The sequence below is a fragment of the Marmota marmota genome, unplaced genomic scaffold, assembly GCF_001458135.2.
Source record: "Marmota marmota marmota unplaced genomic scaffold, marMar, whole genome shotgun sequence".
Lineage (NCBI taxonomy): Eukaryota > Metazoa > Chordata > Mammalia > Rodentia > Sciuridae > Marmota > Marmota marmota.
The window spans coordinates 3,817,663-3,845,549 of NW_026000026.1; the positions used below are offsets into that span (position 1 = coordinate 3,817,663).

The following is a 27,887-nucleotide window of genomic DNA, read 5'->3' on the forward strand; positions in this document are numbered from 1 at the left end:
AGCCCCGGGAGAGGGGAGGACCTGCGGCCGGGCGACTTGGCTGATGGGGCACCTGCCGAGGGAGGGGGACGTCTGGCGGGTGAAGGTCCCACAAAGCTGCTGAGCTCGTTAAACGCGGGGCTGGTTTGAGGAGGCGCTCGCGTTGGGGGTCCTGTCCTGAGGAACGTGGCGGCAAGTTGGGCAGACACCTGCCGAGGCCCGGGGCCCCGGGCCCCGGGGCAAGGCTCTCGCCCAGGGAGCGCCGAGGCTGGGGGATGCGGAGGCTGGCTGAGAGCCGGCGGGAGGAAAGCGATGGACGTTTTAAGGGTCCTCAGTGCCACCTGAGGGGGGCGTGCAGTCGGGGGAAGGCGTTGCGCGGAAGAGCAGTGCCGCGGAGGCCGAAATTGCGCGAAAACAAGGTCGAGGTTCCAGCCGCGGAGAAGTTGATGGAGGATAGCATTTAGGAGGGTGTTCTTGGTGGTGTGCCCACTGAGGGATGCTGGTGGCATCCTTTACTGATGCCCGGAGTGCCTTCCTACTTTCCTCCACACCCTTCTCAGCCCCTCAAAACCCAACTTTGGGAGGTAGATAAGGAAATAAGATCTTTTCAGGCTGGGCAAGCTGGGGTCCCCTGAGTTAAGACACATGGACCCGGCGACCATTAGTTCCAGATCCCAGTGGTACCCGGAATAGTTTTGGGTTAAGATCAGGGAGGTGGTTGATCTTGGAAAGTCTGAACTCCGGAGTTGGTTGTAGTTGTATCGTGGATTCCTGCTGTAGACTCCCTGGTCTTCTTGCCACCCGGCCACATCTGGAGAAAAGGAGGGAGCACACACTGAGGTGCAGTGTCATTAAGTTCTGTTTCACGGAGAAGACTTCTGACTTCCTGCAGCAGAAAGAGCACCAAAGTAGGAAGTGTTGAGTGTGTGGGAGTGCCAGCCAGCAGAGGTGCAGGGAAGGGATGGACAGCCTGGGCAGCACTCTTGGGGGGTTGTTTGAAATGCACAAACATTGCAGAAGGCAAATAGCTTATTGGGACGGGCTCATGATTCACCAAGCATAGTGTGTCAAGACTGTAATCATAATCATTACACCCATAGACACTTACAGGGTGCCAGGCGCTGTTCTTCAGTGTCTCCTTGTTGAACCGTGTGAAACTTCGATTTGACCCTTGTGAACCCTAAAAATGGTGGTTTCATAAGGTTCAATTTATTAACTCACTGGATTCTCACAACAGCCGAAATAGGTGGATATCCCTATGTCTGTATTTTACAGATGGTGGAACTGGGGCACAGAGAGGCTTGTGATTTGCTGGAATAGATAGAGGCAGAGTTAAGATTTTAATGTCCAGGTGGTCTGGTCCTAAGTCCCGGTTCTTAACTGTCTCACTGTTTTGCCTTTCTGGAAATACCTGGTTTCACAGTTATTGTGTATGTTAGAGTATATTTGATATAGCATAGCATCATAATGATCCAATTACACTGTTTTTTTTTTTTCCCCTTGAAATACATTTACTCTTTCTCCTTGATTTCTTTCTCCAAGGCCTTCATTTAATTGAAAAGAAGATTAGGAATCCGAGTGTTGTTTCTCTCTCTTTGCCTCATGTTGTGTAATATTGGGCAAAGAGTAAACCTTTTTGTTTTTTGACATGCTCATTCATTATTCACCCCACCAACCATTACTGGGGATTGAACACAGAGATAAACACTTGCTAGGCAAGTGCTCTACCACTGAGCTATGATCCCAGCCCTTTTTATTTTATTTTTTTATTTTGAGACAGAGTATTGCTAAGTTGCTCACACTGGCCTCAAACTTGGAATCCTTCTGCCTCAGTCTCCAGAGTAGCTGGGATTATAGCATTCACCACCATACCCAGTTCATTCCTAGATCTTTTGAATGAAAAAAAAAAAAAGTGTAGTAAAAGTGCAGGAGAAGAGCTTTGCAGGAATGAATTAATGACTGGTGTTCTCTTGCTCGTTATAACTAGTAGACTGCTTAATTTGTGCAGGTGAATTTTATCATCATTTATATTAGTTTGTTAGGAATGTCATAACAAAGTATCATATCTGGGTGATTTAAACAATAGAAATTTATTTTCTCATAGTTCTAGAGGCTGCAAGTCAAAAATAAGGTGTGATGGCAGAATTATTTTGTAGTCTCTCTTTGGTTTATAGATGACTGATTTCACAAAGTCTTTCCTTTGTACCTGTGTTCTCTTCTCAGAAGGACACCAATCATATTGGATTAGGGTCCACCCATATGACCTCATTTTGCCTTAATTACTTCTTTAAAGGTCCTACGCCCAAAATACAGTAACATTTTGAGGTACTGGGAATTAGGACTTCAACATATGTATTGGGGTAAGGGAAAACACATTTATATATGTCATTCTCATTAAAAAATTTTTATTTATCTTATATTTGTGGTAGCCTATATTGAATTCTGTTCAGAAAGAGAGATAAGTATACCTAAATAAAATGAAGCTTTCAGGAGTTCTGAGATGGAAGAAAGAGGTTTGAGAAATAGCCAGACTTCTGAGTAAACATTTCATAAAAATCATTTTTTTGCTTGGAAAGATAACAGATGTTGGCATGCATTTCCAATAGTCCCAATGCAGGAAATGCTCTTTGTGTTCATGAGTTTGACATTTGTGTCTGACCAAGTGAATGATGATAGATTGGTGTCTTACATGAGACTCAGTGATTATAAAAAGTGCTGCCACTTAGTGGAAGACATAGAGTGCATTCCTGGGATGCCAGCCATCCTTGTAACTGTCTGACTTTGGAGAAGAGCATCCTCCAGTATTTGGTTCATGGATTTTGTATTGATCAGGCTTGTTGGTTATGAGCAAGTCCTGAAACTGTTTATGACCTAGCTGAGAGAGCTGCATCTGCAGTATCAGGCTGTTTTGGTAGTAGTACCCCATGCCATGAAGACTCATTGTGTAAAATATCACTGTGAGTCACTTATCAAAAGATTTTTCCATAGAAATTTTATTTGTCAATGGTCTAGTGATTTTTTTTTTTTTTCGGTATTGGGGATTGAACTCAGGGGCACTCAACCTCTGAGCTACATTCCCAGTCTATTTTTGTATTTTATTTAGAGACAGGATATCGACTGAGTTGCTTAGGATCTTGCCAAGTTGCTGAGGCTGGCTTTGAACTTGTGATCCTCCTGCCTAGGCCTCCTGAGCTACTGGGATTACAGGGCACACCCAGTGATAATCTAGTAATACTTTTTAGGTGAAATTCTGTTTTATTTTGATAACTCACAAAGATGGCTGATGAAAGTATGATTCCCATCTTTACATTTGTTGATCCATTTAACAGACATTTTTGACCATCTTTTGGTTACTGGGTAACAGAGATATAAAACTCCTTTAAGATCATGTTGTTTTAAATAATCCCAGATCAAAAACAAAAACCCACTTAGATTGTTTTAAACAAGTATCTGAGCAGTCATATAAAGTTTGTCTGCCAAAGTATTATCAGAGCCTTGCAATTGTCTCTCATGCCAGTGACAGTTTCCTTTGTTATTTTGTGGTCTGTGTAGCATAGTTGAAATAGTGAGTTTTGTTTTTTGTAAACCACAAGAGTCAACACTTCAGAGAAACACATTTGATCTTTCTTTATATAAACTGTTTATAAAACTTTATACTTGATGAATAAAGTATTGTCCACTAGTTTTTTTCAATGCTGGATATTGAACCCAGGGCTTTATATTCCAAGGCAAACCCTCTGCTCAGCTCTTGTTATTTTATTTTGAGTCAGAGTCTTACTTGGTTGCTCAGGCTGGCTTTGGATTTGCAATCCTGCCTCAGCCCTCAAAGTAGTTGGGATTACAGGCATGCACCAGCATGCCTAGCCCCTATCCACTTTTATGTAGTTGTAATTTACCAAAAACCCTGGCATATGATATTTTCATTCTAATTTCTAAATTCATAGAAATTTCAGTTCTGATGTAAGTTTAAGAGGAGTTTCACTTCAGTCTTTTGTTTTGAAGCTGGGAGTTTTTATGATGTCATTGGAATTTAATTTGGGGATCTTTTGATTCCCGATCCCCCTAAAAGGTCAGTGTGTTAATTGTGTTTTATTGATCTTCGGGTTAAGACAAGCTAAGGAAATGACTTTAAGTAGTTAGTTCTCCATTTCTCTATTACATAGAGTTCTTGATATATAGAGTGTCTATTATATATAGTCCTTGATACGTATAAAATTCTGTGCAATTGCTCTCTTGAGGTCAGTGTTTATTGGTAGATATATTTGATGTGGTCAAATTTGTTTTTTAATCTTCTGATTTTCCTATTTTCTCTATGAAAGTATATATTTGTGAATGTGTGTGTGTGTGTGTGTGTGTGTGTATTTTTAAATTCACGTCTTTTCTTGTAAGAATTGGTATTGTGTAGCCAGCTAGTTTAAACCTTTTTCTTTATAAGAAATCTCCAGTGTAACTACTTCCATATTTTACCATTTCCTTAGCTCTCTTTTCTTTGTTGTCCTTTGTAATTTCAGGAAGCCATTGTGTAGACATTGTGCTAACACACACACACACACACACAGATATTCCTTAGGAAGCTCTTTCTTTAAGCCTCTTAATAATTTTTGGAGATCATAGTTTTAAAAATATATTGAATTGTGTGCTGGGGTTGTGGCTCTGTGGTAGAGTGCTTGCCTAGCACATGTGAGGCACTGGGTTCAATCCTTAGTACCACATAAAAAATAAAGTTTTGTTTTGTTTTTTTTTTAAAGCTAACTTCCTTTAAAAAATATATTGACTTGTTAACTTTTATCTATGTTATGATTGTCTAGTATAGTTGGTGAAATTTGAACTGTCTGGAGATGGTGAGCAGCTATGTATCTTTGATTTTGAGGACTAGTCTAAGTACATAGCTATATGTGGGAGGGTCTTTGTGATGCTGAAACTCCCAACTGCCAAGATCTTTTTCACTTTTACTCAAGTCTAAATGTATACTTTTCATTTTCTGTTTCTGTGATACCTATAAACTTATGTGTTTTGACAAAATAACCAAAACCTTGCTAATAAAATGCTCAGCTCTCCTGTTTTCCTTGGCTACTAGTCCAATTCATATTTCAGTACATAATTAACCTTATATTAAACATCTTTTCTGAGGAGATGACTATGTCACTTTATGGACTTTCAAGATTTAAATGGATTCTAAGGATTTAGTTTTTGATTGAATCCACTGTAGCATTTTAGCCACATGGCAGTTCATTTTCTATTTAAATTTTCCAACAGTGGGGACCTAGGGTCTTAAGGCAGTCAACACCATTGTAAGACAACTTTTATTGTTAGAAGATTCTTCTATATATTGAATTGAAGTCTGAATCGTGGTAACTCCTCACCTTCTGGTCCTGATTTTGCTTATTACGTGACCTATAACTAGTTTATTTCTCCCACAGAATAGTCCTTCAGTGTCCCTTAAAAGTTTCTTAGCTTGCCTTTGTTGTTATTTATTACTAAGGACATTCCTAGGATACTAATTGTGAAATAAGTGGTTCATTTTATGGTTTAGTTGTTAGGAAGTAAAATGCATCTCATGTTTTATATTATTTTCTTTTCACAGGCAGCTGAAAAAGTTGGATGAGGATAGTTTAACCAAACAACCAGAGGAAGTATTTGATGTCCTAGAGAAACTTGGAGAAGGGTGAGTGTGGAGAAAATATAGGTAAAGCAGTGGGTCACAGTATTTTTCCTGCCCTAGCACCTGAAGGATGTGAACCTTTCTCATGAAAATAATTCTTAAATCCAAGGAAAAGAAAAAAATGTTGACTATCATCATGAGTCTAGGTGGGGTGGGTAGTACGTTTACCCTTGGAACACCCTTCTTCACGTTACACTAATCACCATTATAAAAAGATTTAATAATTCCCAGTCTTTAGTATCAAGGATATCTTTTTTTTTTTTTTTCTTCCAGAATCTGGGGTTTGTATTATTTTTACCTAGTTAACAGCACTAATTAGATTAAAATTTATTAAAAGTTTTAGAAACCTGACATATATGTTTATTTGCTGCTAATGGTTTCTGATTGATATGCAAAAATGTGGTTTCAGTAAAACCAACAAAATTCAGTGTTTTAGTTATTACAGATTTTGGGAATATAGTAAATAACTCAAAGATGGTCATTACCTTACACCTTCCTAGGGAATTCATAATCCTAGTTTGGGAACCAATGGACTTTTTGGAATACAGACTTGTGAACGAGTTTATAAAATATTGCTGAAATTATATTTAGTAATAGACAGTGGCTATTATTGATGTTTATGATACAGAAAGGGTTACATTACACTTTTAAAAATGCTTTCACATACCCTTTTAATTTAATCCTGATTATTTATATCTTCCATAATGACAAAGACATTAAAATATTAGGAGCACCTTTTCTTAATGTTTGTTAACTTTTGAATAGATAGTAAATTCATATGATTCAAAATTCAAGAAGTATAAAAAGGTATACAATAAAAAAACTTCCCTCTATTGCTCTCAGCCACCCAGAAGCACCCATTATAGCAATTTCTTATGTATTTTTAAAGATAACTTATGCACATGTGTGGGAGAATTTTTTTCCTTTTTATTTGTGCATTATAATTATACATAACAGTGGGATTTGTTATAATATATTCATATATGCACACAATAAGACAGTATTATTTGATCAGTTTCATTCCCCAGTACCACCCTTTCCCTCCACTTTCTCCCCCTGATCCCCTTCTATTATACTGGTCTCCCTTCTATTTTTTTTTTTTTTCTATTTGTTCTAATTAGTTATACATGACAGTAGAATGAATTTTGACACATAGTGCACAAATGGAGCACAACTTCTCATTTCTTTGGCTATACGTGGTGCAGAGTCATACTAGTAGTGTAATCATACATATGTAGGGTAATAATGTCTGTCTCATTCTACCATTTGTCCCAGGTTTTGTCCCAGGCTTGAGGTTTTGTCTTCTAGGTGGTCTAGTCTGTTGGTGATACTTTCCATTGAAATTTTAATTTGGTTTATTGTTTCCTTCATTTCAAGGATTTTTGCTTGATTCCTTTTTATAATCTCTGCCTGTTTATTGAAGCAATCTTTTACTTCCTGTATTTTCTTTCTTGTACCATCCTTTATTTTGAAGATCATCCTAACTATGTGTCTTCTACTCTGTTGTCTATGAATTATATTGTTGGAACATCTTGGTTTGTTTGAGGTGCCTTGTTCCCTTGTTTTTTCATGCTGTTTGTGTGTCTTCCCATCTCATACGGTTCTGAGGCAGTACAGTTTCTACTCTGTAAGTCTTATAGTGTCCCTGAAGGCTTCCAGACCTCACCTTTAAGGAGGAAGACCAATATTAACAGTATCCAGTGCAAACAATATACACCTTTAAACCAAATAGCTCCTATAAAGGCATCTACAGTTTTGTCATAATAAACAGAAGTGATGTGTTCAATTATTGTGATGTGTTCAAATATTGATGTGTTCAATATGAACAGTAAATTTGCTAAAAGGGTTTACTGTTTCTAGTGATGGACAATGAAGGAACAGAAGTAATGTAAGATGTGATGTTTATGAGGGAGAAGAAGAGAAGATAGAGGTAAAAATTTATAGTAAGAGCGAGGAAGGAATTAATAGAGTTTGGCTGTTAGTATGAGAGAAGTGAGAAAGAGAATCCACAGAGACAGGATAGGTGAGAAAAAAAATATACAGATTTTTTAAAAAGTAAAAATATAAGGATACACAACAAAAACGTAATGTACTATTCAGACATCTCATTGTTCAATAAATTGATGTATGAAAAATATTTGGATTCAAAGATGGTAGAGATGTGAGAGAGAGGGGGAAAACAAACAAACAAACAAACAAAAGCAAAGTCTTGATGGAAAATTGAATGATAGTTTTCATTGGCTTTCAAAAATTTTCTCAGCTTTCCTTCTCTGCTGATAGGTGGGGTTGTCTAAAGTTTGATGGTAGCTCCAGTCCGGTTTGTGTCGGACCATTTGGGTGGGTGAGCCGACAGATAGATGCTGTCAAGCCTTCTTCCAGTCTTCCCACCATTGTAGCCAGTCCCTTCCATCCCCATGTGCACTTCAGGACTCACTGATCTGGAGAGAGCCCAGTTTTCTCCAACCTGTGCTACCCCTGGGAAACTTCTTCTATTCTCTGGCATTCCATAGGCTTGCTAGACCCAGACTGGCCCACACAAACCCAGTGCAATGTGAGGGACCTGGGCTTTAGATTCCATAGGCTCTGCCTTGCTGCAGTCCCAGGATCTCAGTGCTGTCTTAACTGGCAGAGAGACCACCAGGATTGCACTTACACAAGGGAGTGGCCTTGCAAAGAGGCAGCCAGATGGTGACTGCTAGCACACCCAGGAGAAAGACTTGGTGCACCAGACAAATAAGACTTGTACGTGGTTAGGTTGGCCTTAGATACTGTATTACTTCCATTTGATTTTGCCTTGTGTGACTTGTGTGAAACTCCTACTTCACCATCTTTGTTTTCTGCCAGTTAAACATTCATTAAGTCATTAGTTTGGTTAATGTAAGGAATCAGATCTTATAAGGAGCTTGCCTTTAAGTGAGCATGATTTCTGAAGTCTTCTAACTTTTCTTTCTCTATTTTTCTTGGTACTGGGGATTGAACCCTGGGGTGCTTAACCACTGAGCCACATCCCTGGCCTTTTTTATTTGTTATTTTGAGACAGGGTCTTGCTAAGTTGGTTAGGGCCTGGCTAAATTGCTGAGGCTGGCTTTGAACTCCTGATCTTCCTGCCTCAGCCTCCAAAGTGGCTGGGATTACAGGGCCCGGCTCTTACATTTCTTCAGATTATTGTAAATGCAATATGTGGAATCATGAATGTTAATTGTTCATATGAGCTATTGGAATTTTGTTTGCCATCAGTATAGGGGGCTAGGCCCAGGTACTTGGGGGCTAAGGTAGAAGGATCCCAAGATTGAGGCCCATGCTACTTAACAAGTCCATGTCTCAAAATAAAATTAAAAAAGGGCTGGGGAGTAGCTCAGAGATAGAACACTCCTGAATTCAATCTCCAGTACTGAGAGAAGAAAGAAAAAAGATAGCACAAAGGGGAGGTCTGGAGATTGTTCTGGTCATAATTGCTAAGTGAGTGCATGCAGAGATCTCTCCATTTCTAATACTTTTAAAATATTGAAATTAATTATCTTAAATATTTAATTCTTTATTATAAAATCATTTAAATAAATATATCTTTTATAATCAATATACATAGGACCAGGGATAGAAAAGAATCTGCACTGACTTTTCTGCTTCCTGGTTGCCATATCCTGAGCTGTTCTTAGCCATGCTCTTCCACCTTGATGTTCTGCCTTGCCTTTGGCTCAGAGCTTTGAAGTCAGCTGACCAGGAACTGAATCTCCGAAACTATGAATCCCAGATTTTTTTGGTACTAGGAGCACTTAACCACTGAGCTACCTCCTACCCTTTTTATTTTTTATTTTGAGACAGTGTCTTGCCAAGTTGCTTAGGGCCTCACTAAGTTGCTGAGGCTGGCCTTAACCTGAGATCCTCCTACCTCAGCCTCCTGAATCCAAGTGTGTGCCACCACACCCGGCTCCAAATAAACTTTTTTCCTCTTAAAAAAAAAAAAAGAAATGAAGGGGCTGGGGTTGTAGCTCAGTGGTTGAGTGCTTGCCTCACATGTGTGAGGCACTGGGTTCGATCCTTAGCACCACATTAAATAAATAAATAAATAAAACAGATATTGTGTCCATCTACAACTAAAAACAATTTAAAAAAAGAAATGAAAAGAAGAATTCTGCATCCAGCCAAATTACTATTTCTGAATAAAGCTCAAATATATTTTCAGATATATTGGATCTAGTGTATCAAGAATACCTATGGATGGGACTAACAGAATATTTAGTTAATAGTGGGTAACCTATAAAGACATTTAATAACTAAACAATAAATTTAGGGGTAAGAGATTCCTGAAATGATTAATTGACCCAATAATGGTTTGGTGTTTGGACAATTATAATCTGAATGTGGTTGTGTTTGTTTCAAGCATCATCCTTACATGACAATAGCTAAAGCAAGAAGGGAAGGGGCAGGTGGAAATGGGCCTTCTTGTGTGCTTCTTACCTGGAAAGAAAACCTTTACCAGATACCTTCAGCAGAATTCTAGTCAAATGTCATTGGCTAGAAGTCGGTCATATGCTTGCTTCTGGTTCAGTGACTGACATAATGGAAAAGGAATATTGTGACTGGCTTGGCTAGTGTGATTTATCCTTTGGGACCAAGAACATTGCCATCCTAACAAATCAAGGTTTGTTTTAGCAAGGAGGAAGAGGCAGAGGTTGGGTTTTCTACACAGGTCAACAGTGACCTTTCTGTAGTGAAAGGGTACTTGATGCCTTGTTTAAGCATCATCATATTAGTTTAAAAAATATATGTGTGTGTGTGTGTGTGTGTGTATTTATATGTATATACCCACACATATATTTAGTTGTAGATGGACACAGTACCTTTATTTCATTTATTTATCTTTATGTGGTGCTGAGGATCGAACCCAGTGCCTCATACATGTGAGATGAGCGCTCTACCACTGAGCCACAACCCCAGCCCCCTCATATTTTTTGTAAATACAAGAATTCTGATAGAATTTTTTTATGTGCTCAGCATAGATTTTTTTCAAAAATTTATGTTACTTTGACATTGAAATTATTCTTGAGCATCTTTTTGGCAGCTTGAATGTTCTGCTAGATTGACATATTAGGTAGCACTGTTGTTTTGATTTTTTTTTTCCTTTTTTTTTTTTTTAACCCAACCAAGATGTTATGTGTGTTTGGGAAAGATGAAGGACAGTTTACTCATTTTTTCACTGAGACCCTCCCTGGATTCCAATGAAAAATCTATGTAAGATGATGATGGTATCTCATTGACCATCATAACTAGCTTCTAAGGTAGTTTATATTATTATAATTTTACACATGAGAAAATTGAAGCACAACAAAACTAATAATGTGTTTATAAGTAATAGCTAATCTATAGTGCTGATTTAGATTCTAAGTCTAATCTTAAAGCTTCCAAATTGAATTAATATGTAAGCTATTTTAATAATAAGCTCTTAAGGAAAGATGGAATAAAGGTGAAAAATTTAGTATGTGCAGTATTCATTTGATACTAATATTAACTTATATAATATTTTAAGCGCTATTGCAAGTAAGGGAAATAAGGACAGAGAACTTATGGTACCCATAGTGAATGTAAGGAAACAAATACTTTGATATTGTATTCCAGTGTAGGTGTGGAGAGAAAACTAACATGGTATTCAGACACCTCGGTTCAAATCCTGAACCAATCACTTATTTATTACTTGTGTAACCTTGGACAAATTATGTGATCTCTCTAAACCTGTTCACCTTTACTTGTAATGTAGGAATAATCACCTCTTACTCATTTTTTTAAAAATAAGGATACACTGAAATATGCACAGTTTCTAGGAAACACCAGGCATACAGTTCATGGAGGCTATTATTATTTCATAATTCATAAATTTAGACGGGAAATTTTTAAGGAGTCATTTTTTTCCCCAAAGTACTTTAGCTATCTCAATTTTGCAAACGTAGTTAAGTATGTATGTATTAGACACTTAGATAAATAGAATTGTAAGTTGGTTGTATTGTGCCACTTCTTATCTCTTGGCTTGCCTTTGATTTTGTGAATATTTTCCTTCCCCCAATTATAGGTCCTATGGCAGTGTATACAAAGCTATCCACAAAGAGACTGGTCAGATTGTTGCTATTAAACAAGTTCCTGTGGAGTCAGACCTGCAGGAGATTATCAAAGAAATTTCTATAATGCAGCAATGTGACAGGTAAAGATACATGGAGCTCCTTTGGAGAGAGTATGGTTTGGAATTTGCTGTGATTATATTTAGAATATGACACCTAAAGATTCCTTTACTTAGATATTTTTGTAGAAGGGAGAGGTCAGTAAGGTCATGTGCATGTTCTTTTTTAGAAAGAAATATGATGAAAAAGCTTTGTTTTCCTTGCTAAATTATTTTTTCTGTTTTTGCATTTTTTTTTCCTCCTTCAGTGAGCCCTGAAACCAGGAAGAAGAGGCAGAAGGTGGTGCTGGCTTTTTCTGGTTTTGTTTTGATAATGATCTCTTTTTACTTCCTATGAGAGAGTGTTTCTACAGAGACAGCTAAGACAAGATAATTCAGATGATTTTTAGCTCTAGAAACCTTCGACCTTTAGATTTGCCTATAAAAAAAGAATACTTATTTATGTATTACTATTCCTTACTTCACATTTAGAAATTTTTTTCAAGCTGAGAGTAGTTAAGTATTTTAATTTTGAGGAACTAAGATTTGCCAAATGTTGTAAGCAGGAAGTCAGGCTAAAAGGCAACCGCAGAAAAGCACGTGGTTTGCACTGAAATTCCGTGACAACATGGTTTCATTTCTGTGATGGAGCAGGCTTCCCCAGCACTGTTTAGATTAGAGAGAAACATAAAGTTAAGGGCAGTCCTAGCTCCAGGGAGTTGGAAATAGGGATCGAGAATGTTTTGAACTTGAGGTTACATTGGTTCTTTATGGTCAGATCAGCTTGGTATCTCCTATTTTTTAAAAATTTTCTTATTTTAAAAAAGGCTGCAATTTTATAACTTATTTAAAAAAAATTCTTATTTTATTATTAGTTGTAGATGGACACAATACCTTTATTTATTTATTTATTTTTATGTGGTGCTGAGGATTGAACCCAGTGCTTCATACATGTGAGGCAGGCATTTACCACTGAGCCACATCCCCAGCCCAGTACCTCCTATTTTTTAAAGCTTCAACCTTAGACTTTGAAATTTCTCTTTTTTCTCCCCCCCTTTCTTTTTTTCCTGTTTTTGTTGTTACCATCTACTCAATAAACCTCCATATTTCTTGATTGGATTGGCCAGATTCAGTTAGCTGTTTTTCTTTTACTCCTTTATGAGATCCATTATGGGAACTCTTTCCATTTGGCAAATTGAGACTTTGTCCAAATAGGATATGGAAATGTTCCTAATTAATGAGATGTTTTGAATATCCTACTCTGTAAGCACTGTAAGGAATACAGAGACTGAGCACAATCCTGGGAGTTTATAGACTGATTGGACAGGTCAGCATATATGTGTGCAGGGAAATCTATTCAACAGTACAAAACTGTATAGAACATATTGCAATAGAAGGTACCTCATAGAGGCAGTAAATGCTACAGGAGTTGAAGGAAGGGGAGAGTACAAGTGGGGATCTGAACTTTAGAGATCTGGTCACCCATTTTTTCTTAATATTCTTTTTTTGTGTGTGTGTGTGTTTTCCCTCCTGTCCTTGTTGGCATATTTCCCAAGGATGAAGGAGCATTTGAAATTCTAAGAGTTAATGAAGCCAAGTTAGTTTTGTCATCTTTGGGTTTTCTTCAACTTTATTTGGCCCTAATAACAATCTAGTCAATTAGAGGTAGCTATCAGAAGGCAGATTAACATTGTACTTAACATTGTTAAGAATTGATATGTGTATCCATGTGTCTTTTTGGAGCTTTATTGTACTTACTCTTTTGTAGCCTTTATTTATTTATTTTTAGAAAATAGGGCATCTTCTTATGTTATCAAATATTCCTCTAGAACATGCTTCACGAATTCATGATGTTCATTGTATAGATATATCATTATTTATTAAATTTATTAAATAAATTCTCTAATGTTGAATGGACTTTTTAAATTTTTTATTATTTATTTGCTTTAATTAGTTATACATGACAGTGGAATGTGTTTATGCATTTTGACATATTATACATAAAAGGGGTATAATTTCTCATTTTTCTGATTGTACATGTTGTAGAATCACATTAGTCATGCAGTCATATATGTACATTTAAATGGTACCTAAATTTTCACTTTTATTAACAGTTCTATGTTGGTAACTATTTCTTTTTGAATGTATATTTCTTTTCTGAGGATAAATTGTAAACCTAGAAATGCTTGTTAAGGTACCCACCATTTTTTGTACTTCTGTTATTTATTACCTTTTGGAAAACCTAGCCCATCTTATGTTCTTAATCAGGAGAGTGCTTATTTTAGCCATAACTAGAAATAATTGATCTTTTTGAGATGGAAATTAGTTTTCATATGTTTAACAGAATTAATTAAACATTTGAAGGCCATTCACTAATATGTGTTGTGTCTCTCTGTAGTCCTCATGTAGTCAAATATTATGGCAGTTATTTTAAGAACACAGACTTGTGGATTGTCATGGAGTACTGTGGTGCTGGTTCTGTATCTGATATCATTCGATTACGAAATAAAACGGTAAGTTCTTTCTAGAGGAATGATGCTGAGCTGGTCTTCTAGTGGCATCTTTTCTCTTGCCTTTTGTTCACATGCTGCTTTTACTACCATATCTAGAGAGCTGACTGTCACGTTTTACCTTTTCTGTGGTTCTTTACTCTTCTTGACTCTTATCATATCCTACAAGTAGCAATATTGACTAGTGATTTTTAACATGCTTTATTTTTTACTGTGGGAAATATGACTCTCAAATCCTGGTTATGGAATGAATTTTGAATGTTTTACTTTGAATTTGGATTTCTCTTTACCCAACATGTTCTTAGATTAATTTCTACTTAATATTAATCAGAGAATAATCTCATTATGGAAAATTATTTGCCATATGTGATTGCTAGAATAAGACCTAAGATTTATGGGTTATAGTTCTGTTTCAGTTGCTTAAACTCTGTTTTTTCATTCAGTTAGTATTTCTAAAACTCTGCTTTAGGCCTTAATAAACATACAACCCTACTCTTATGGTAGTGCACTTTCTAGTAGGGCACCAAAAGCAAATTACTTGGAAATTAGAAACAAAATACAAGATATTGATAAATGCTATGAAGAAAATGAATCGGGATGAAGTGGTACAGTGATAAGAGTGCCTGGTGGGCCACTACAGTGCAGTTGGTGGTTGAGAAAGGTCCTTCCAAAGAGGTAACATGTAAAGTAAGACAAGAAGGAGCAACTGAAGTGCAAGTGGAGAATAGCCAGTGCAAAGATGCTGAAGCTGGGATGAGTTTATCATGTTTGTGTGTTAGAAGGAAATAGGCAAAAGAGAAACTGTAGGAGATGATTTGCATTTTAAAAAGATAATTTGGTTTCTGTATAGATTGTGAGTGGTTAGGAGTAGGAGGAGCAGGGGAATTTTAGCCTTTTGGGTTTGTTTGGTTTTTGGTCTTGATAGAAAAATTGAAATAATGATAATTATTAAAAGTATATAAAAGTATTTATAAATTGTGCATTACTGTACAATTTATAAGGTGGGGTCTGCTTTGAAACTTAAGTCATAAATTTTGGATTATTCTTACCACTATCTCCTTTTCTTTATTTATGCTATACAGAATTGATGGTGTTTTCTTAATAAAAAAGCAAGGTTTAAGCTAGGAATAAGCCAAGTATGGTGGCACATACCTGTAATCCCAGCAATTCGGGAGGCTGAGGCAGGAGAATGGCAAGTTTGAAGATAGCTTCAGTAACTTACACCTTGTCTCAAAAAAGAGAAAGAGCTGGGGATGTCAGTGTTAAAGTACCCCTGGGTTTGATCTCCAGTCCCACAAAAGAAGTAAATAAATAAATAAAAATAATAAAAATTTAGCTAGGCAGACTATCCTAATATAAGAGAATTTAAGGAAATTCCAAAGCTTGAGTAATTTATTGATTTAGAAAATGGCACCCAAAGCTGCTTGTGTGCAACATGAAGTTGTTTTGTTTCAGGTATTTTAAAACAACCCAAAATTAATTTTGATGGTTCTTTATAATTTTAATTATTACCCATTGTTTTACCAAATGTTATGATTCTGCATTGTTCAGCACAATAGTCACTAGCTATGTATGGTTGTTGAGGATTTGAAATATGGCTGGTCTGAATCAAGATGTGCTATAAGTATAAAATATGCGCCAGAGTTTGAAAAATGATTACCCAAAAAAGTGGAGGGAGGATGACAACAAAAAACATTGCTTTTTAAAAAATATTTATCACATAGTAGAATGATGATATTCTGGATAAATATGGTTAAATAAAATATATTGTGAAAATTAATTTTAGTTGTTTCTTTTTTAAAATGTGGCTCTATTATAAATATAAAATTATATTGTGACTTCCATTATATTTCTTTGCACAGTGCCACTTTAATTGGCTGAGCTGGTTAGAATAAGGAATAAGTTGAGTCATGAGCTTTGCTCTCTTTGTACCGTAAATTCTAGCCTGTTACCTTGCTAATAGTGTTTGTTTGAACTTTCATGAAAACTATTATTTATCAGCATTGAGGCCTTAAATTACTTAACAAGTTAAATCGCTTGACTTTTCTGTGCCTTAACTTCATTTTTATAAAATGATGATGACAATAGTAGTACGTCTGTCTCACTTAGTTGTTTTAAGGATTTAATAAGATAAAAAAGCAGTATTTAGCATTAAACACATAGAAATGGTTGCCAGTTTTTAATACTATTAGTATAGTGCCTGGTTCACTATAGGTGCTTGTTAAATATTTATTGATTGTGTGGTAAGTATTAAACCATGATTAATCATGGTGTATAATAAACCGTTTGATTTTGTATATATGTTTGTGTGTGTGTGTGTGTGTGTGTGTGTGTGTGTCTGGTGCTGGGGATTGAACCAGGGCCTTGCATGATTACCCAAAAAAGTGTGGGGGGGAAACAACAAAAAACATTGCTTTTTTAAAAATATTTATCACATAGTAGAGAAGCATATAACTTGGTTTTTATGACTCTCAAAGAAAGATGATATTCCTATTTTATATATTGAGAAGTTGAGATGAAGAGAAATTCAAGAACTTGCATAAGTCACCATAAGCTAAAAACTTCTGCTTATGAAGTTTATTAGCTTTTGAGTTAGATGTCATATGTGGATATATGAATATGCTCTTTGGGAAGAGATCCTGTCAGGAAATTCTGAGTTTGGGATCAGCCAGCGTGTGGATGGTATTATAAGCTGCTAATGGGTTGAGTAAAATCTTAGTTTATAGTCAAGGAAAGGAATTTAAATTGAACCTTCCCTCCTCCCTTTTCTAATGTATTATGTAAATAGATAAAATTTGAATTATGTTCTTTTTTCAGCTAACAGAAGATGAAATAGCTACAATATTACAATCAACACTTAAGGGACTGGAATACCTTCATTTTATGAGAAAAATACACCGAGACATCAAGGCAGGAAATATTTTGCTAAATACAGAAGGACATGCAAAACTTGCAGATTTTGGAGTAGCAGGTCAGCTTACAGTAAGTAAAAATATTAATTGTATTGATACTTTCAGCTCTCTCCTGGGAAAGCAATTCCTTTTATTTTTTAAAAAATAATACTTGACTTTGCCAGGCACAGTGGTGCACGCCTATAATACCAGCTATTCAGGAGGCTGAGGGAGGTTGAATCAGGAGGATCATTAATTTTGAGGAAAATGGAAAAAGGTGGAGAGGTCCATAAAATGGGAAAACAGCAGGATCTAGGACATAGTTCAGTGGTAGAGTTCAGTGATAGAGTGCTTGGCTAGCGTGTGAGGCCTCGGGCTCAGTTCCCATACCGGAAGAAAAAGAATTAATTAATTAACAATTTGTTAATAAAAAAAATTGTAGAATCAAAAATAGATTCAGAAGAGCCAGGCTCATAAGTTATTTTAGATCCTTTCTTGGGGTTTAAAATCACATAATTTAACTTTTTTTTTTTTTTTCCAGAGAGAGAGAGGTAGAGAGGGTAGAGAGAGAGAGAGAATTTTTTTTTTTTTAATATTTATTTTTTAGTTATTGGCGGGCACAACATCTTTGTTTGTATGTGGTGCTGAGGATCAAACCCGGGCCGTACGCATTCCAGGCGATTGTGCTACCGCTTGAGCCACATCCCCAGCCCCTAACTTTGTTTTTAACTCTTATAAAAACTAAAGAAATGATGGAATGTTAATTTAAATTTTTTTGAACTATGTCAGCACAAATTTTTTAGTTGTAGGTGAACCCAATACCTTTATTTATTTATTTTTAACGTGGTGCTGAGGATCCAACCAGCTGCCTCACATGTGCTAGGCCAGTACTCTACCACTGAGCCACAATCCCAACCCTTACTCAACACGTTTTTAAAAGGAAGAAGAATTAAATCCAAATTATTTTTCTTAAATAAGGTATAACATTATTTTGTTCACTTTCCATGTAGTATTTGACAGTTACTATACTGAAAACACTCTTGTTTGGTTCTAGAATCATCTCTTCTTTCTCTTCCTACCTCACTAGTGTATAACAGTGAAAAAAGAAAAAAAAAATTCAAAACAGGAAGCCTAGAATTTATCTGATTTTGTGAAATACCCAAGCAGTTCTATAGAAAATAGAAATAATTCTAGATAGGCATATACTAAAATGTGTAACATTATTATATATAAGCTATATATGAGTAGTTTTCTTGGGTGATAGAATGAATATGTGTATGTGTGTGTGTGTGTGTGTAGAGAAAGCATTAGTTCAGAATTTGGCATTATGTATAGTTTTGATGTTAAATCTGGAATATGTTAGGGAATCTTAGAGGTTTCGCAGCAGTACAGAATTGTTTTGATGTCTTAAAAAATCAAATGCTATTCAATATGATGATTTGTGGATCCTCTCAAATGGTTAAAATATACAAGTAAACCATATTAATATAATAAAAACTGCAACCTTAGTAAGGAAACCAAATTGAAAAATATATTCTTTTGGTGCTGTATAAGGAGATAATATTAAAATTAAGGATATCCATTACATTTAATAATAATTTTAGTAATTGGTTGATTACTCAAAAATTACTTATAGCATTCTTATTGCTATAATGCCTGTCTTGACAGAATCATATACACATATACCCCTCTAATACGTACAAGTCACTATTTTTAGTATACTTTACCACATTATATAACTATTTCCACTGTCTAATTCCAGAATGTTTTTATTATCCCCCAAATAAACTCCCCTGTAGTAGTCGTTCCCGTTCTCCTCTGCCAACAGCCCTAGGAACCACTGGTCTACTTTATGTCTTTATGTTTTGCCTAGTTCAGTCATTTCATTTATATATAAATACATAAATATTTCATATAAATATATAATATATGACCTTTTTTTTACTTTCTTCTTTTAACATTATATTTTAAGGTTTATCCATGTTGTAGCATGGATTAGCATGTAGCATTCATTCGTTTTGATAGCTGAATAATGTTTCATTTTGTGGATATACCATGTTTTTTTTTATCTGTTCATTGATTGAACATTTTGTTTATTTCCACTTTTTGGCTATTGTGAATTATGCTGCTATGAAATTTGTGTGAACCTGTTTTCATATGATACAAAGTTGCTGTGTCATATGGGAACTCCATGGCTAACTTTTCAAGAAATTGCCAAACTGTTTTTCAAAGTGGTTTACCATTCTACATTCCCACTGCTGTTATATGAGAGTTCTAATTTTTCCCCATCTTCAACACTTTATTTCTGTCTCTTTAATTATAATCATCCTAGTAGGTATATGTAGCATTCCATTGTGGTTGTGATTTGCATTTTACTAATGTCTAATGATACTGAATGTTTTTTCCCTTGTGCTTATTGAACATTTGTGTATCTTCTTTGGGGAAGTTTCTATCAAATCCTTTGCTGATTTTTAATTGAGTTGTCTTTTTACTGTTGAGTTGTAAGAATTCCTCTTATATTTTAGATATGAATCTCTTATTGGGCACATGATTTGCAAATATTTTCTCCCATTCCCTGGGTTTTCTTCTCGCAGTCTTGATGATATACTTTGAAATACAATTTTAAAATTTAGGTAATATCCAAGTTCTTTTTACTTTTGTTGCTTGTGTTTCTGGTATCATATCTAAGAAATTATTAGCTAATGCAAGGTCATAAAAATTTATTCCTTTGTTTTGTTTTCGGTGCTGAGGATTGAACGCAGGATACCTCTAGCCCTTGATCTTCTCTCGTTTCTTTCAGCAATGTTTTTAAATTTGTAGTGTATAAGTCTTAGACTTACTTGATTAAAGTCATTCCTAAGTGATTTATTCTTTTTGATGCTATTTTATTTATTTATTTATTTTTTTTATAGTTTCTTCTTTTTTTTTAAAGAGAGAGAGAATGAATTTTTAATATTTATATTTTTTAGTTTTTGGCAGACACAACATCTTTGTTTGTATGTGGTGCTGAGGATCGAACCCGGGTCGAACGCATGCCAGGCGAGCGTGCTACCGCTTGAGCTGCATCCCCAGCCCCTTGATGCTATTTTAAATGGAATGTTTGATTATGTTCACTGCTGGTGTATAAGAATACAACTGATTTTTGTATATTATGTCCTGCGATCTTGCTGAACTTCACACTTCCTATTTGGTTTTAATTTATAATGAGTGTATGTGTTACATTGCTAAAGAAAAAAAATGACTTCTTTTTGTCTTCACTAAAATAAAGTGAGACTAGTATAAGATGATCAGACTGGGCTGTTTTGTTGGGGAACTTATAGTTCTAAACTTAGGTACCTTTCTGACAGCTCTTATCTAGAGTCTGTAAGCCCTGTAGACAGCCTTCTGAGAAGTATCAATGGATATCAATAGCATTTAGCCTAATAAATGCTAAGAAAATGTTTCTAATTCACAGTTTACTCATAATCTACACTCTGGAAATCCTGTTTCTGCCTCTAAAGAATATACCATCAGCCTAACGCCAAAAGCCAGGGTGGGACTAGGGAAGCCCACAGGTTGCCTAATGTGAAAGGAAAATCTAGGCCCTAATTGCTTCTTTCAACCCAGTATTCCTGTTTTGAGGTCCACTTTCACCATTTTCCAGACTAAATGCTACCAGTTTCTAAGCCTATTGAGTAGGTTGGCATTGAAATCAGCATGTTTACTATTTTTTTTTTTTAGAAGATTCCATTTAATAGTCTTTTCAGATAGTTACCACTCAGCCATCTGCTTTCCAGCTTACAAAGCTCTGTGGCGGTGATTTTTTTGTTCTTGTAGAGTCATTCCTTTATTTTTATTTATTTATTTAAAGATAGATGCTGCATTTGTTTCTTTATTTTATTTTGTTGTAGTTATAGATGGATAGCATGTCTTTATTTTATTTGTTTATTTTTATGTGGTGTTGAGGATCGAACCCAGCAATTCACACATGCTAGGCAAGTGCTCTGCTGCTGAGCTACAGCCTGAGCCCTGGATTCATTCCTTAAAAAAAAAAAAAAAAAAAAAAAAAAAAAATCCTCTTGGGGCTGGAGTTGTGGCTCAGTGGTAGAGCGTGTGCCTTGCACATGTGAGGCACTGGGTTCGATCCTCAGCACCACATAAAAATAAATAAAGGTATTGTTTCCATCTACAACTAAAAAATATTTTTAAAAAATCCTCTTGATATCTTTTAAGTGAGTTTTAAGTGGGAGTGAAAATAAAATATGTTTGTGCAATCTGTCTTCGTTACCCAGAAATCTTTATTATTATTTTTGGTGATATTTATGGCTGTTTCATTCTCTGGATGTACCATGATTAATTAACTCATTCCCTACAGTTGGACACTGGATGCCCATTTAAATTGTTTATAGTTTTCCTACATCTAGTTCTGTGGTGAATATCCTTGCAACTATACTTTTCACATTTCCTTAAATATATTCTTAGGATAATTTCTTTTACAGTGAAATTGATCAGGAGATATGTGAAATTCTAAGACTTTTGATGCATATTGCCAAAATGCTCTTAGAAGGGAGTAATTTCTGCTCCCAACTGCTAATTATAAACACCTTTTTTGTGGGGTCGGGGTATATGGATGCCAGGGATTGAACCTAGGGGTGCTTAACTGCTAGGGCACATCGCCAGCCCTTTTTTTATATTTTATTTTGAGAGATTGTCTCACTAAGATGTTTAGGGCCTCACTAAATTTCTGAGGCTTTCTTTGAACCTGTAGTCCTCCTGCCTCAGCCTCCTGAGTCTCTGGGATTACATTGTGGGCCACCATGCCCGGCAGCCAACTGCTACTTATAAATGTGCCCCTCTCCTTAGAATTTGCTAATATTGGATGGACAGTAAATTTACATCTTTCTTACCATATCTTTGCTGCTGTCTTAATTTTGACTATGGTTTTTTTTTTTCTCCTTTTTAAAAATGGTATGTTATAATTATACACAATAGTGGAATTATTGTGACAGTGATACATGCATGTAACATTATTTGATCAATTTCACTTTCCAGTACCTCCCCTTTCCCTTCCAACTCACCCCCCCCCCCATTTCCTTCCTCTACCCTACTGGTCTCCCTTCTATTTTCATGAGATCTTCTATTTTCTCTTTAGCTTCCCAATGTAAATTAGTTTAATCACTATGGAAATCAGTGTGGAGGTTCCTTAAAAGACTAGGAATGAAACCACCATATGATTCAACTACACCAATCTTCAGTATTTTTCCTGGAGAATTAAAGTCTGCATACTATTTATAGAAGCATAATTCACAGTAGCCAGATTATGGAATCAGCCTAGGTGTCTATCAACAGATGAATGGATAAAGAAAATATGTACACACAATGGATTTTATTTAGCCATAAAGAAGAATGAGATTGTGGATATAACTAGAGAGCATCAGGTTAAGTACAATAAGCCAAACTCAGAAAGTCAAGGGTGATACAATTTTTTAAGTATAGAAGTCTCTGGATTTTATATAGAAAAATTCATCTACTTTTCTCAGAATTTCTTTGATGTTGTGCTTAAAAAGTCCTTTTCTGCTCCAACATTATATAACCATTCATTCATTCATTCATTATTTATTTATTGTGATACTGGGGCTTGAACCCAGGAGTGTTCTATCACTGAGCTGCACCCTAGCCCTTTTTATTTTTATTTCTTTATTTTGAGACAGGGTCTCATTAAGTTGCTAAGGTTGGTCTCAAACTCGCAGTCCTTCTACCTCAGCCTCCTGGGTAGCTGGTTTACAGGTGTGTGCCACTATACCTGGCCTGGGCTTTGTTTTTTTAATATTGAATTTTTAACCTATTTGAAGTTATTTTGGTGAGAGTGTAAGGTAGGTGTTTATATGACAAGTCAGATTGTTTTTTTTTTTTTTTCTTAATTCTCCTTTTGATGATTTGAAATGGCATTTTAATCTCATATATGTGACATACATAATAGACTGTGTTGTGTATATATGTATGTGTGTGTATATGTGCCATTGTTTCTTTCTGGACTTAATATTTTCTGTACTACCATTGTACTGCAATACATGTTTAAGTGGGTTTATTATCCACTTATTACTTATTTTCAAAACATTTCTAGCTATGCAAGTATCTGTTTCTAATTGAAATAATCTAGTGAAAACTACTTTGACTACCACTATTTGAAAACACCCCTGCAAATTTGAAGTTTTCAGAGCTAAGGAAATGACTAAGCATTTCCTTAGTTCCTGTGTTAATTTTTTATATAGGTCTGACAGAGTGAGGTCAATTCAAAAGTGTTGCCTCTATCATTTGCTCCCGATTGGCATAACTTAAGTCACAGGCAATTCAGAAGGAACCTGGGACATCCTTTTGAATCTTTAGTTTTGCTTAAAAATCTTTCTCTTTCTAAAGAGAACTGTAGGAAGGTTCTCTTTCAATAGGGACATATACGATTCTGGGGAAGTGTACAAATGGTTGTTTGCTGTAATTTATACTATATTGTACTATATTCACATATTCTTTAAGCCACAAACTAAAACTTTAAAAAAAATTTTTTTTTTTAGTTGTAGCTGGACATGATGCCTTTATTTTATTTATTATTATGTGGTGCTGAGGATCAAACCCATGTGATTGATGAGCACTCTACCACTGAGCCACAACCCCAGCCCAAACTTTTTTATTTATCATTTATATATTTATTTTTGTTGTTGTTGTTGGTACTAGGGATTGAACCCAGGGACGCTTTACCACTGAGCCACATCCCCAGCCCATTTTTATATTTTATTAGCGACAGGGTCTCCATTGTTGTTTAGGGCCTTGCTGAGTTGCCAAGGCTGGCTTTGTATTTGTGATCCCCCTGCCTCAGCCTCCTGAGCTTCTAGGATTATAGGCATGCACCACTGTGTCCAGCTACTTTATATTTTAATAACTGAGAATACTTTTATGTCCTTTGGTCATTTAAATTTCTTTTGTAGGGCTGGGGATGTGGCTCAAGTGTTAGCACGCTTGCCTGGCATGCACGGGGCACTAGGTTTGATCCTCAGCACCACATAAAATAAAAATAAAAGATGTTATGTCCACCGAAAACTAAAAAATAAATATTAAAAATCAATCTCTCTCTCGCTTTAAAAAAAAATAAATTTCTTTTGTGACTTGTTTGTTCAAACTTTCAGCATGATTTTTATATATATTTGAAGTACAAGGCATTTTTTATTGTTGGAAAATAAAGTCTTTTCCTCAGTTTTATGCTTGGTGTTGGTTTCTCTGCTTTCTGTTTTAGGATACCATGGCTAAACGGAATACAGTGATAGGAACACCATTTTGGATGGCTCCAGAAGTTATTCAGGAAATTGGGTACAACTGTGTGGCAGACATCTGGTCTCTGGGAATAACTGCCATAGAAATGGCTGAAGGAAAGCCCCCATATGCTGATATCCATCCAATGAGGGTAAGGAAATAGACAGAAAACCAGTGGGGTGATTAGTTACTATCTTTAGAAGGATAGTTCTATGACCTAATTGATTAGGTTCCAAATAATAAATGAATTATTTGTATATAATTAATAAATGTCAATGTAAATGATACACTTCCACTGATTCTAGTTGTAGTCCCTAATTACGTGTGATCTACCCGCCTCCATTTCAGAAGTTGGGTATTGATAGCCCCCTGGCAGAACATAGTCTACAGAAAAAAAAATTGCTTAGTTTGATTTACGTACTTATTTATGCTTTTAGTAGTTTAGAAACCCATATTTTAATATCATAACACCAGCTGGAGTTGAGTAGTGGTGGTTTTATTTTTACATATGAGCTTTCCATTCAGCTAGTCCACATGATTCCTGTTGTCACCAATTATCAGATACCAATTATTACAGCATTTTCTCTAATGGCTTTTTTTGAACTCCTGTCACTAACACTCAACCTGTTCTTTTGTTATCTTTTTTTTTTTTTTTGCCTGGCCCCTGACTCTTTTTTCCCTGTAGTTATTTGAATTTCTACGTTCTGGTTTGTTAATCCCCAGAGTCTTCATCTGGAGGCTCTGCTCTCTTCAACTTCCATCTTCTTTGGGAGTGTCAAGGGCCTGCAGGGCTGCATCTCCACTGAAATTCCTCAGTATCAACACTTTCAGGGGTTCTTAGGCTTTACCATCCCAGAACCCCTCATCACAGCACTGTTATAAACCCCAGACTTGCCTTCTTTGGGGCTCCACAGCTCTCTTTGCACTCCCCAAGTCAGTTCTTCCTATTCTTTCATTATTAAGTTCTCTCATTAAAAGACTTAAGATTTTTAAAAGCATTCATGTGCCCCAAAATAAACTTCTTTCTCTAGGGCACAGAAAAGAGAAAAAGTAGACAATTTACTGGTCATATTTTTAGATTTAAAGAATTTAAGCTGTTTATTGCAAAGAGTTTTATCTTTCAAAAACTGTGGCTCTTTATTTATTGGGAAATTTGGCAGCTGTTGGGGCTGAGGTTATCTTCAGGATATGGATATTCATAGGTGTTGCCTTTCCACTTTGAAAAGCAATATAATGCAGTTATCATTAAAAAAAAAAACTTTATTGAGGCCTGGGATTGTGGCTCAGCGGTAGAGTGCTCGCCTAGCACGGGGGGACCCAGGTTCGATCCTCAGCACCACGTAAAAATAAAGGCATTGTGTTGTGTCCATCTACACCTAAAAAATAAATACTTTTTTAAAAATAACTTTATTGATATATTGATATTGTGAGGTTTAGGGGACAAATCTGCATAAGAGAGAGGGAAAGGAAAGAGCAATATATCAGCTTCTCCAGTTGTCATACTTTGTACTTTGAGATGCTTAGACTTTGGTAGGGATTTAAATGGGCTTATCAGAGAAAAATAATTTTACCAAACTGAAAATGTAATTCCAGGCATATTTTTGTTGATATATCACACTTACTTTACTAAGTTTTTCTTCTTCTCTTTCTCCTTTTTTTTTTTTTTTTAACTAGGCAATCTTCATGATTCCTACAAACCCTCCTCCCACCTTCCGAAAGCCAGAGTTGTGGTCAGATAACTTCACAGATTTTGTGAAGCAGTGTCTTGTAAAGAGCCCTGAGCAGAGAGCCACAGCCACTCAGCTTCTCCAGGTATGAGTCACCTGTCAGGCTGCCTCTCCATTTCATCTACATGCAGACCAGAAAATGCTGTTAATCCACCTGCATGGAGATAGAACAGAAGTATAAGATATTCCCTGCCTTTAGGGAGGTTTGAATCTATTTGAGTAGGAAAGACAGAAAAGAATCTTAACTCATTGAACAAAACCAATACAAGAAAATATAGGGCTGTGTAGGATTAGAGAAAGCACTTTGACATTGAGTGAGCATTGCTGTGTGCCAACTTTGCACACATTATGCCATTTAATTATCACGTAGGCCCTATGAAGAGTAGGTGTTATTTCTGTTTTATAGGTGAGAAAATGGAAGCTTAGAGAGGTTAACTCAGAGTTTCTTAGCTGGTGTAAACAGCAGGGTCAATGGTAGGGCTTGAGTTATTCTCAGTCCAAAAGTAGGAGTGCCATCAAGTCTGCCTTTCTGAATCAGTGGTGGGTGCTGATATATCTCAGGATAAGAGGAAGTTACTTTGAATTGGAGACACTGGGAGTGCTTCCTTGAAGAGAGAGCTCACATGTTGGGCCTTGAGGAATGGATGGGATTGGCAGGCTGTAAGTATGTCTCATGGTTAGGAGCTTGGATTCAGAACTCTGACTTCCTGAGTTTGAATTGTGGCTGCTTAATACTTTGTGACTTTGGAAAAATAACTTATTCTCTGTATCTCCTTAGTTTTCTTATCTATAGAATGGGAATTAAATAATTTTCTCAGATGTTGTGAAGATAAAGTGATACAATGTGTATAATTTTGAACAGTGTTTTACAAATGTTGAAGTTAGTATGGCATGAACTTGATTATTATTGTTGAGTTAAGTCAGTGATTTTTCAACTATTTTCAGACCCAATGCCCCCTCTTTATAACATCTTCATTACTTTTCTGGAATTAAATTTATAGATAATCTTGATTCTTAAATAGATTTTATTATCTGTAATCTAAAGGTAATAATTTACAGTAAATATTATCTATGACAATGTAGAAATACTCCAGCTTGATCCAATTTATATGTATAATGGAACATATACTTGTATCTATCAGCATGAATGAGTTTAGATTTAAGAGTAATAAGAAGGGGCTGGGGCTGTAGCTCAGTGGTAGAGCACCCACCTCGCACGTGTGAGGCACTGGGTTTGATCCTCAGCACCACATAAAAATAAATAAAGATATTGTGTCCAATTACAACTAAAAAAAATATTAAAAAAAAAGAGTAATAAGAAGGTCAGAAACCCATTCCATTCAAGAAGCACAGGAAAATTAGCCAAGTGCGGTGGTGCACGTCTGTAATCCTAGCGGCTGTGGAGGCTGAGGCAGGAGGATCATGAGTTCAAAGCCAGCCTCAGCAACAGCAAGGTACTAATCACTCAGTAAGACCCTGTCTTTAAATAAAATACAAAAAAGGGCTGGGTATGTGGCTCCATGGTACAAAAAAAAAGCACAAGAAAATGAATGAGAGGGACATTAGTATTAAACTGACAGTAAGTAATCACAGGCTAGACTTGTATCCAATAAGAGGAAGAAAATGGTTTTACAAAATTTCCAAGTAGAAAGCACAAGACAATATGGTATCCTTGCTAATGACCAAGGT

The 27,887-nt window shown here is 36.0% G+C and overlaps 1 protein-coding gene across 2 annotated transcripts in view; it reads left to right on the forward strand.

Annotated features, from left to right (window-relative positions):
* The window catches only part of Stk4 (serine/threonine kinase 4), a 99,806-nt gene that overhangs the window by 224 nt on the left and 71,695 nt on the right, over positions 1-27,887 (forward strand). For both annotated transcript variants that reach the window (XM_015478824.2, XM_015478814.2), the window contains exons 2-7: positions 5,564-5,644; positions 11,706-11,834; positions 14,188-14,302; positions 17,117-17,281; positions 24,455-24,622; positions 26,146-26,283. In XM_015478824.2, the coding sequence (XP_015334310.1) occupies positions 5,564-5,644; positions 11,706-11,834; positions 14,188-14,302; positions 17,117-17,281; positions 24,455-24,622; positions 26,146-26,283 (796 nt within the window). The remainder of the gene's footprint in view (positions 1-5,563; positions 5,645-11,705; positions 11,835-14,187; positions 14,303-17,116; positions 17,282-24,454; positions 24,623-26,145; positions 26,284-27,887) is intronic.